Source organism: Caretta caretta, chromosome 11 (genome assembly GCF_965140235.1).
Source record: "Caretta caretta isolate rCarCar2 chromosome 11, rCarCar1.hap1, whole genome shotgun sequence".
NCBI lineage: Eukaryota > Metazoa > Chordata > Testudines > Cheloniidae > Caretta > Caretta caretta.
Genome location: NC_134216.1, coordinates 71,040,407 through 71,052,903, shown reverse-complemented (window position 1 = coordinate 71,052,903; position 12,497 = coordinate 71,040,407). Strand labels below are relative to the sequence as shown.

Genomic DNA, 12,497 nt, shown 5'->3' with positions numbered 1-12,497 from the left:
TCTTTCCACAGACTGATCTGCATTCGGAAATCCACACTTCGAGGCTGTGAAGAATCTGAATTGATATCCACAGTGCTGTTTGGCTACATTTGCCTGGTCACAGTGAAGAGGTTCTGCCTGCGGATCTCCTTGATGGCAGAATGTTGCTTTAAACTCAATATGGCTGGATGAAATTTGCAGAGAGACCACCACCATATTTATGTCTTACGAGCAGGGGTCAGTACACAGTATATTACTATATTAAATTGTTCCAAATGGTTCAACATATGTCTTGAAAAGTCGCAGAAATAAAAGGCTTGTGAAGAGAGATTATATTGTGCTAGGTTTCTGTTATTTCTTTCTTAGTACCCAATGGGAAATCACATCAACACTTAACAGGGAAGAAAATGAAGTTACTTTGATATCAAATGCATATTTCTAAAGATCACTATCAGACTTAAGGAATATTTAAATCTCCTTCTGGGATCATAATGTTGTTTTCTTAAAAAACTGAACTAGGAACAAGGCCTTGTTTGACTGCGTCACTATGACTTATAGCCTACGCTTATTTTAACAAGGTCCTTCTGTTAGAACTTTTCAGAATACTTCTGAACCATTCCAAGATGATTTTTTTTCAGTATTACAAGCAGGGAATAATGTTCTCTTTGTTCTATCTCAATGAGCCACAGAACACCTGATAATAATGGCCTTGATTATTACTTTACAGAGGCTGGGGCATCAGAAGAGAGGAGAGCTACAAAAAATTATAAAGCCCCCATAGTTCTGTACTGTTGTTTCTTCACAGATCTTCAAAATTTCATACCAAGACTCAACTAGAGCTGTGAGAGGACAGTGACACATTTTTGGTATTGCTGTTTATCTACTGAGGGATACAAAGCAATCACCTTACCTCATGAAAGACTGGAAAGTTGGGTTTTTAAGTCAGGGGAGTGAATTTCACTGCAATCTTTGAAGCTCAGATCTAGCTCAGAATGTTCAGTGGATCTGAAGCTATTTCCTCCTGACCTTTTCCTGGGTGACTTAAAAACTGAAGTATTGTTAGGTTACATTTTTGCAGCATATGTGGAAGGACCCAGGACACAGACATACTAGGGCTTTGTTTTGGGAGGGCCATTTAGGAAGAATGGGGGAATTAGAAGCAAGGCCTCAGTTAGCAGCACAAGGACATATTGGTAAATGCTTCTCAGGCTGAAGGGAACTGCTTAATATCCTAGATTGCATGGCTCTGTATGATATCGTCATTTAACCAGTGTAATTCTAATAATGCCTTTAAATCCTCATTTAGGTTGAGATATACAATGACTGTTAGTTGATTCTTCTCTTAGGGCTATATTGTGTCCTGCACTGAGGGGAAGGGCAGTGCAGAGGTGCTCTGTACCAGTGTGAATCAGTGGAGGCATTCTGACTTAGTAACGCAGGATGCAGCGGGTATCCTGATAGCTCAGTAGTCCTGGAAGGAGCAGTAGGGGATGGGCCATAGATCTACCCTTCACCTATTGAAGTCTAGTACAGCTATTTGAGGCTGTACTTTCCTGGTGCTTGTGTAAAATCATAGAATCATAGAATATCAGGGTTGGAAGGGACCTCAGGAGGTCATCTAGTCCAACCCCCTGCTCAAAGCAGGACCAATCCCCAACTAAATGATCCCAGCCAGGCCTTTGTCAAGCCTGATCTTTAAAACCTCTAAGGAAGGAGATTCCACCACCTCCCTAGGTAACGCATTCCAGTGCTTCACCACCCTCCTAGTGAAAAAGTTTTTCCTAATATCCAACCTAAACCTCCCCCACTACAACTTGAGACCATTACTCCTTGTTCTGTCATCTGCTACCACTGAGAACAGTCTAGATCCATCCTCTTTGGAACCCCCTTTCAGGTAGGTGGTGATGTGCAGGGGCAGAAGTTGAGGAAGGTTACTTATATCCTCTCACAGCTACTATCCCTTTGTAATTAGTTGTTCAATATGAGTCTACAAGAGTTTGAGAAAATGTACTTTTGCGGCTTCTTGCAGATAAAAACTCATTTGAAAAATTACCTTAGGTGGAGGTTATATAACATTTAAAGTTCTTCAGACCATCCACTTAGTATCTTTGACATACAAAGACAGCTACCTACAATATACTGTAAATGGATGATCCCACGTTACAGTGTCAGAATCTGATAACCTCTAAATTAGAAAGATTGACACTTATTTATTTCACTTAGTTTAGTCTCGTGGCCGGCTGTTTCTATTGTTTCAGACAGCTTGATGGACATTGCCTAAGAAACCCTAGTCTTCATGTTATGTGAGTGTCCCACAGTTAGAGCTAAACATATAACTTCTCTTCAGAAGACTTTACAGTGAGGGAATGTCTGGGCCTCAAGAGTCCCCTCCTCCTAACACTCAGTGATAATGATCACTAAAAGATTAAAGATTAATGGTATCTACAAAAAACGAAAATGCTCTAGAAAGTTCACAAGCAACAAAAGTTGCTGTTACAGCAAAAGTCAAAAATTCTGATTGCGCAGCATGATTTAGAATTAAGACAATGCAGCTAAAATCCATCACAACCTTGTGGTTGGCATATCATTTGTCTGGTGTGTTCTTCCATGAACCTGCTATTGAAAAAAGCTCATTGGAGCAACAGAATCTCAACCTTTCAAAGCCTTCAGGGAGGATAGCTTTCTAGTAGTTTTGTTAGCAAAAACATAATTTGGCCTACAAACAACTTGAGGTGAAAAGAGCTCATACTTTAGGGTCATTTTAAGTAAGTGAATTGAAAAAACATGGCCACTATCTACAGAATCAGCCGGTATCAAGTGGAGTGCCCCAAGGGTCGGTCCTGGGGCCGGTTTTGTTCAATATCTTCATAAATGATCTGGAGGATGGTGTGGATTGCACTCTCAGCAAATTTGCGGATGATACTAAACTGGGAGGAGTGGTAGATACGCTGGAGGGGAGGGATAGGATACAGAAAGACCTAGACAAATTGGAGGATTGGGCCAAAAGAAATCTGAGGTTCAATAAGGATAAGTGCAGGGTCCTGCACTTAGGACGGAAGAACCCAATACACAGCTACAGACTAGGGACCAAATGGCTAGGCAGCAGTTCTGCGGAAAAGGACCTAGGGGTGACAGTGGACGAGAAGCTGGATATGAGTCAGCAGTGTGCCCTTGTTGCCAAGAAGGCCAATGGCATTTTGGGATGTATAAGTAGGGGCATAGCGAGCAGATCGAGGGACGTGATCGTTCCCCTCTATTCGACATTGGTGAGGCCTCATCTGGAGTACTGTGTCCAGTTTTGGGCCCCACACTACAAGAAGGATGTGGATAAATTGGAGAGAGTCCAGCGAAGGGCAACAAAAATGATTAGGGGTCTGGAACACATGAGTTATGAGGAGAGGCTGAGGGAGCTGGGTTTGTTTAGCCTGCAGAAGAGAAGAATGAGGGGGGATTTGATAGCTGCTTTCAACTACCTGAAAGGGGGTTCCAAAGAGGATGGCTCTAGACTGTTCTCAATGGTAGCAGATGACAGAACGAGGAGTAAAGGTCTCAAGTTGCAGTGGGGGAGGTTTAGACTGGATATTAGGAAAAACTTTTTCACTAAGAGGGTGGTGAAACACTGGAATGCGTTACCTAGGGAGGTGGTAGAATCTCCTTCCTTAGAGGTTTTTAAGGTCAGGCTTGACAAAGTCCTGGCTGGGATGATTTAACTGGGAATTGGTCCTGCTTCAAGCAGGGGGTTGGACTAGATGACCTTCTGGGGTCCCTTCCAACCCTGATATTCTATGATTCTATGATTCTATGAATCGCAAAACACTGGTTTAAATTATAAAATAAATGGTTTTCAGATAGTAAATTGTACTTAAAAATTAGTCTGAAATATAAGCAAGTGTGCAGATTGGATTGGTAAAATGTTAGCTTCAGGGAGAGAGTTTGCCTGTTTCACAGTGTTTGGATACATAAGGGCAGGCAGAATGCTGGTCTTTCCACCTCTTGAGTGAAAGGGTGTTGGTGGCTAACTTTGCCCAGTAATCCATGCTCCGAAGAGGTCATGCTTGGGTGATAGCCAGCATTCTGTCATCTGCACACCAAGGGTATGTCTACACTGCAGTTAGACACCCCTGGCTAGCCCGTGCCATCTGACTCAAGCTTGTGGAACTAGGATTAAGGGGCTGTTTAGTTTGTAGCATAGGTGTTTGGACTTGGACTGGAGCCTGAGCTCTGGGACCCCTCCCACCTGGCAGGATCCTAGAGCCTGGGCTCTGGCCCAAGCCTGAATGTCTATACCCAGTGCTTAATTTGTTATGAAAGAGGTGCTGGGGCTCAGCAATATTTTTACATACATAACTGATGCAGCAAGCCCAGCAGTGCCAGGGCTATGAACTGCGAAGCCTAGAGGTCCTGAGGCTCAGTCCTGGCAAGCCCTGGCACAAATTAAGCACTGTCTATACCACAGTTAAACAGTTCCTTAGCCTGAGTCCTGCAAGCCTGAGTTAGTTAACATTGGCCAGCCGCAGGTTTGGAATAGCAGTATAGATATACCCAAAGAGGCCTGTGCTTGGTGGAGAACACATCATACTTAAAGCATTGTAACAGCCTCTAAGCATATTCTTTCCCATCCATACCCCTGGAGTCAATCCTCCCACATCAACATTCCACAGGCAAATGTCCTCCAGCTATTGCCACAGATACAGGCAGCTTCACAAACCCCCACCCCAAGCCTCTGGTTTTGGAAGCCTAAATAATGTCTCCATGGCCATCAAACTTAGACAAAGTAAGATGCATGAGGATCTCATCCACTTCCAACCCTCCTGTAAGTGAGGCTGAAGCAATGGTGGCAAGTCAAGTTTGTCTACACGCGGAAACCCAGTGATGCCACATGGTTTGCACAGGCCTGAAGCTTTCGCTGCTTTAACAAACTACTGAACAAATTCACATTTTAAAATGCCTTACAGTATCCATCTTTCCTTTTTTCTCTTTTCCTTTCCCTTTTTCTTTCCCTTTCTTCTTCTTTTTTCCTTTTTCCTTTTTCCCCTTTTCTTTGTTTTTTTTCTTTAGAGCTGCTTCTTCTTCTTTAGCAGCCAGCTCAGCAGCAACCTGGGAGAGAGTCAAAGTAACACATACCATTATCTTTATGTTTTTAAATATAAGGAATATTAAAGCATAGGAAGCAGGATAAGGGATGTTTCTGCCTACTTGAAATACATTTTCACTTTCAAAATGGGCCATGATTTGATATTTCTCTCCGTCCTTCAGTTTCACATTCTTGTGCTTTTTTCATTATTTAATCTCTATTTTCAAAAAGTCACCCATTGCTAAATGGCTGTTAGTTAGTATAAATTGACCGATTTTATTTATTTTACACGTCAAAAATGTAATGGTAAGCACTCAGTCTGTGCTCTGGACACCTACCTCAATGGTTAAAACCACAAAATCAGCAAATGATTTCCCGTAAATGTAACCACCTCAACCCACTCCCTTTACAACAGCCTTGGAGAAGAGAGGTAAAAGATGGGTTTTGTAGTGTGCCCAGAAGGCTACCACATCTAGGTTTTGGCAGACCCAGGGGGTTGAAAGAGCAAGTTCTAAAGCACAGCACCACTCACTGAGAACACCCTGCCTGGCGCTCCCTTTCATTTACACTGAGGAAGCTCCAGCTCGAGAATTTCTGTTTATATCAGCGATGGCAATATACTGTAGAAGAGGGGTGATTTCTGAGGTAACTAGGTCCCAAACCATTCAGGGCTTTATAGACTGAAACATCTTGAATTCCACCCAGAGCCATAACATATCAGTGGGCCCAGAAGCAAGAAAAAGATGCATAGACCCCTTCTAGTCTTGGACTCGCCTCAGAATCTGGCTCAGTGTTTCCAAAGCAGATTGGTTTTATATAGATGGATTTTGAGATGTTTCCTTCAGGGATGTAGTGGATGTCTAGCTTCAACATCTGGCTGAATATTGGAAATGGTATTTGTCTGAAGCCAAACACTATATAGGACTGTAAACTCAGAGGTCCAGATTGTCAACTGGTATAGCTCTGTTAAAATCAATAGAGCCAATTTCTGACGGCTAAGGACTTGGCTCATTATATTTTACTAGTTGTAAAGGTGTTGGGTCTTAATTCTTTGTTTCTTTATGCCATTCTCTCTCCCCTTGCCCCCTTTTATTTCCCACTCTTATGCATACGTTTTATATGCAACTCTTTGCCTTCTAAATCATTCTTTCTATGAGCCTCTCTCTCCCTTTATATTTTCTTTCCTGTCCCCATGTTTTTCATTTTTAATAGTTCCTCTTCCCCACTCCCCTATATTTATTTCTTTACTGGTTCTGAGTACCCTCCATACTCCCTTCATCCCCCTATTTGAACTCTCAGGTGAAAAAGGGGCATCTGGCCCGTGCTTTCCGAGCTGAACTCCCAGAGACGCCAGGAATCATTTGGGGCCTTGCCTCAGGCTTGCCCTGGACAATCACCTCGCTTGTTTTCTCCATCTTGACAGTGTTCCTACTGTCCAGTGTAAATTGGTGGAGATCATGGCTTTCTAATCTGGTTGTTACAACTCTTCTGCAGTGTGCTGAAATCTAGGACTGCTGCTCATTCCAAAAATACATTGTTCCAAAGCGTCTTAGCACTGCTAAGAAGGATCTGAGAGTTGTGGTGGATCACAATCTCAACATGAGTCAGCAATGTCATGCTGTTGTGAAAAAAGCAAATGCAATTTTGGGTTGCATTAACAGAGGCAAGTCATGGGAGCTGATAGTACTGCTCCACTCGGCGCTGGTTAGGCCTCAGCTAAAGTACTGTGTCCAGTTTTGGTAAATAATGTCTAGAAAGGATATAGAGAAACTGGAAAGGATCCAGAATTGAGTGACAAGGATGATCAAAAGGAGTTGGCAGATGTGATTGCAGAGCCATTGGCCATTATCTTTGAAAACTCATTGTGATCGGGGAAGGTCCTGGACGACTGGAAAAAGGCTAATGTAGTGCCCATCTTTAAAAAAGGGAAGAAGGAGGATCCTGGGAACTACAGGCCAGTCAGCCTCACCTCAGTCCCTGGAAAAATCATGGAGCAGGTCCTCAAGGAATCAATTCTGAAGCACTTAGAGGAGAGGAAAGTGATCAGGAACAGTCAGCATGGATTCACCAAGGGCAAGTCATGCCTGACTAATCTAATTGCCTTCTATGACAAGATAACTGGCTCTGTGGATGAGGGGAAAGCAGTGGACGTGTTATTCCTTGACTTTAGCAAAGCTTTTGACATGGTCTCCCACAGTATTCTTGCCAGTAAGTTAAAGAAGTATGGGCTGGATGAATGGACTATAAAGTGGATAGAAAGCTGGCTAGATTGTCGGGCTCAATGGGTAGTGATCAATGGCTCCATGTCTAGATGGCAGCCGGTATCAAGCAGAGTGCCCCAAGGGTCGGTCCTGGGGCCGTTTTGTTCAATATCTTCATTAATGATCTGGAGGATGGTGTGGATTGCACCCTCAGCAAGTTTGCAGATGACACTAAACTGGGAGGAGAGGTAGATACGTTGGAGGGTAGGGATAGGATACAGAGGGCCCTAGACAAATTAGAGGATTGGGCCAAAAGAAATCTGATGAGGTTCAACAAGGACAAATGCAGAGTCCTGCACTTAGGACGGAAGAATCCCATGCACCGCTACAGACTAGGGACCAAATGGCTCGGCAGCAGTTCTGCAGAAAAGGATCTAGGGGTTACAGTGGACGAGAAACTGGATATGAGTCAACAGTGTGCCGTTGTTGCCAAGAAGGCCAATGGCATTTTGGGATGTATATGTAGGGGCATTGCCAGCAGATCGAGGGACGTGATCGTTCCCCTCTATTTGACATTGGTGAGGCCTCATCTGGAGTACTGTGTCCAGTTTTGGGCCCCACACTACAAGAAGGATGTGGAAAAATTGCAAAGAGTCCAGCGGAGGGCAACAAAAATGATTAGGGGACTGGAACACATGAGTTATGAGGAGAGGCTGAGGGAACTGGGATTGTTTAGTCTGTGGAAGAGAAGAATGAGGAGGGATTTGATAGCTGCTTTCAACTACCTGAAAGGGGGTTCCAAAGAGGATGGATCTAGATTGTTCTCAGTGGTACCAGATGACAGAACGAGGAGTAATGGTCTCAAGTTGCAGTGGGGGAGGTTTAGGTTGGATATTAGGAAAAACTTTTTCACTAGGAGGGTGGTGAAACCCTGGAATGCGTTACCTAGGGAGGTGGTGGAATCTCCTTCCTTAGAAGTTTTTAAGATCAGGCTTGAGAAAGCCCTGGCTGGGATGATTTAGTTGGGGATTGGTCCTGCTTTGAGCAGGGAGTTGGACTAGATGACCTCCTGAGGTTCCTTCCAACCCTGATATTCTGTGATTCTATGAAAAGGATGGAATGCAAGCAATATGAGGAAAGGTTATATTTAATTTGGAAAAGAGGCCTATATGTGGGGGACATGATAGTGGTCTTCAAATATGTAAAAAGCTGCCATAAAGAGACAGAGAAAAATTATTCTCTCTTGCCACAGAGGGCAGGACAAGAGGGAATGGGTTCAAACTACACCATGGAAGATTTACATTAAATCTCAGGAAAAACTTCCTAACTGTAAGAACAGTAAGACAATGGGACAAACTATGTAGGGAAGTAATGGAAGCTCCTTCATTGGAGGTTTTCAAAAGAAGGTTGAATAACCATCTGTCTTGGATGGTTTAGACACAACAAATCCTACATCTTGGCATGGGGTTCGACTTGATAACACCTGCAGTCCCTTCTAACCCTATAGTTCTATAATTTTATGATTCTAAGGGAAAAAACAGGAAAAAGGAGGAATCCTAATAGGAAGTACCAAAGACAGGTTCATACACAAATTCATCCCAAGAGAGGGTATTAAGGCTCAAATTTATCAAGGAAAAGCAGGTTATTTCAAAGTGAACAAACATATGAGTCATCACAATCAAGCATTTATTTGCAGTGGTCTTGCTTTTTTTGTTTGCAACATAGGTAATGTAAGCTAGTCCCTTATAACAAGACTAGGGTGACCATACATCCCAGTACAAAGGGCTTTGTCTTATATATGCCTGAAAAAAAAAGCGTCCTGATTTTTCACACTTGCTATCTGGTCACCCTAAACAGGACTAGCATGAAACTCAAAGGAAGAAGATGACATTTCCCATCATGAATGGTAATGTCCCAGATGGCTGGAACTGTATAGAATGTTAGAATAATACTTATAGACCAGGGATCAGCAACCTTTGGCACGTGGCCCATCAGGGAAAGACACTGGTGGGCTGGGATGGTTTGTTTACCTGCAGCGTCCACAGGTTCGGCCGATCGCAGCTCCCACTGGCCGCGGTTCACCGTCCCCAGCCAGTGGGGGCTGAGGGAAGCAGCGCTGGCTGAGGGATGTGCTGGCCGCTGCTTCCCGCAGTCTCCACTGGCAGGGGACAGCGAACCATGGCCAGTGGGAGCTGCAATCAGCTGAACCTATGGACACTGCAGGTAAACAAATCGTTCCGGCACGTCAGCGGCTTTCCCTGATGGGCTGTGTGCCAAAGGTTGCCGATTCCTATTATAGATAATGTTGGAGATTTAATTCTCATGTCAGGTAACCAGTGGTAATGATGAAATACAAGCTCTGTGACACTGATGTTTAATTGCAAAAATACATTTTAAAAATGCTGACAACACAGGAAAAAATAAAATAGGGAAGACAGAATATTTCTAAGGCTAAAACAAACATCTATAACAGTAAAATATATTTTCTGAAGAATGCCTTTTAAAGATGCATTAAAGATCTCACAGCGGAAAGAAAGGGAGGAAAATAGACATGGCTATACATTGCAGTCATTGGAATCTCATTAGCGGATTTCCCCAAGCATTCAGTATCTTACATTTAATTAAATATGGTAATTTAAACCCCAAGCACCATTCAGTCATATCTTGCGTTTATAAGCAGTGAAGCATTTCATTCTTCTGGATAGATTAACAGAATGACTAGAGTTCAAAATGGGTGTTTATTGTCCCAGCTGGGCTGTTGTATCCAAAACCAACAGAGGTACTCAATATTTCTTCCTAACTGAAGTGGTAGTACGATTCCAGAAGTCCAAACTACTTCCACCTCCTCTGACTGATAACTAAAGGAGGGGGAGAGAAAACCTTTTGTAGTGATAATCACCCATTTTTTCATGGTTTGTGTGTATAAAATATCATCTATATTTTCCACAGTATGCATCCGATGAAGTGAGCTGTAGCTCACGAAAGCTTATGCTCAGATAAATTGGTTAGTCTCTAAGGTGCCACAAGTACTCCTTTTCTTTTTTCTTGAAATGTTTTAGATTGTCCTTCCACTTCTGATGTTGCCAAGGCCTCCTCTTCTGGGATTGATGCTGGAAACCTGAAAACACCAGGTAAGGTTTCTGATACTTGATAGAAGATATTGATTCAGGCCAGAAAAGAAAGACAGAAGTAGTCCCAGAAACCTAGAGGCACATTTTTCTTAGTGTCTTGTCCATTTTGAGGCTGAAAAGACCTTCCCTTTCTAATAGGAGGTCCTCCACACAGGCCTAAAGGCCTTGACTACTCAGGTTGCATCAGTTTTAATTAAAATAAATATTTAAATTGCTGTAGTTAAATCCGTGCAAACCCCTTAAATTGACAGGTTTCAGAGGAACAGCCGTGTTAGTCTGTATTCGCAAAAAGAAAAGGAGTACTTGTGGCACCTTAGAGACTAACCAATTTATTTGAGCATGAACTTTCGTGAGCTACAGCAAAGTTCATGCTCAAATAAATTGGTTAGTCTCTAAGGTGCCACAAGTACTCCTTTTCTTTTTGCGAATACAGACTAACACGGCTGTTCCTCTGAAACCTGTCATTATGCAAGGCACTGCATTTAGCCGTATGGAGTGGAAATCTATCAACTGCATGAAAAAACTTGTACAGAAAAACATCTGATGAAGTGAGCTGTAGCTCACGAAAGTTCATGCTCAAATAAATTGGTTAGTCTCTAAGGTGCCACAAGTACTCCTTCCCTTAAATTGAGCTAGGAGTACCAATTCAAATTGCTGACGCCAGTGTATGAGTCAGGGTGTCCGAAAATCCAAATCCACCTGTAGAAATTGCTTGAATGCTAATGTGCTACTAAGCCACTAATCCTCAGGAAACTGGTTGATTAAAGGCAGCATCTTTCCTGAAGGTGAAACTGGCCAAACAGATATTTGGCGTAGACTTTCTGCTCCCTAAATGTAAATCTCTTTGGCATCCTTCTTGATGAGAAGACCTGACCTGCCTTGGACTTCTCATCCCTTCATTGACTGATACCACCAATGAACCAAGAATAAGATGGGGTAGGAAATAATGTTGCTGTGGCACCTGAGAAAGGCAATCTACCTCTTAAATGTGGAACTTAGATTTATAGTAATTAATGAAGAGCCAGATTTGCAAAAGTATTTAGGTGCCTAAAGATGCAATAGGTGCCTCGTGGGATTTCCAAAAATGCCTAACTTCCATTCACTCTCCTGGGCCCAATGAATATTTAATTAGGTATACATAGTAGAACAGCTCCAACAGGAGAGATTGAGAGGTACCTGCCCCAGAATACCCCATAGCCCAGTGGTTGAGGCACTCTCCTGGGAGACCTAAATTCAAATCCCTGCTCCACATTATTTCCCCCCTTCCCCCCTCGTTTTTCATGAAAAGCCACTAACCTGGCCTAGGTACCTAACTCCAGGAGGTTTATGGCTGTGAATTCCAAGTAGAGAGAGGCTTCTAACTACTTTGGAGGGGTGGGGCTTAGGCCATACCCCTCTCCTTGGCATTTCCTACTGGGTTGCTCACCATGTGAATCCCTGTCTCCATGCATTGTACAAGGATCCCGGACCTGAACTCAGGCTTGTGAATTCCACTAGGCAGCAGGTGCCTAACAGCTAGGTATTGCAGTGCCTAACCCCCCTTGTGAATCCCACCCTCAGTGACTTGCCCAAGTTCCTCCAAGAAGTCTATGATATTGCAGGGATTGCCTAACTCCCAGATTAGTGCCCTACAACTGGACCATCCATTCTTTCTCTTGTATTTGTTGTATGTAATGTACAGACCCCTGTTAATGCTTCTTTTGCTTAAATAAACTAAATTACAGGTCCTTTTATATGCTGAATATTCCTGTTAAGGAATATTTCCATTAAGTGTGACAGAATTAGAAGCCTCAAAATCCCATCATGCTGCTTGCAGTTAACACTTTGGATTCACTCCATTTGAGAAATGAATTCCCTTAGCTATCTTTAAGTTTGTTTTCTCTTGGTAAGGCATGTTTGAACACTGTTTACACTCCAATGTGCATTTACACACAAAACCTAAGCTTTTAAACCTTTAAAAGCAGCCACAGGGATTTGTACCTTGCAGGAATGGATCCAAGATGATGTGTGAGATTCTGTGGGTCTCCATGGACTTTGCAAAGTCTTTGTTTTGAGGGTCTGCCACACTTTGTGATCAATGGCAGATTAACACAGTAGTCTAGTTTTGCAGAC

The 12,497-nt window shown here is 42.9% G+C and overlaps 1 protein-coding gene across 1 annotated transcript in view; it reads right to left on the bottom strand.

Moving 5' to 3' along the window:
• The window catches only part of DRC11 (dynein regulatory complex subunit 11), a 163,715-nt gene that overhangs the window by 57,337 nt on the left and 93,881 nt on the right, over window positions 1-12,497 (bottom strand). The window contains exon 8 of the mRNA XM_048870111.2: window positions 4,933-5,076. Within this exon, the coding sequence (XP_048726068.1) occupies window positions 4,933-5,076 (144 nt within the window). The remainder of the gene's footprint in view (window positions 1-4,932; window positions 5,077-12,497) is intronic.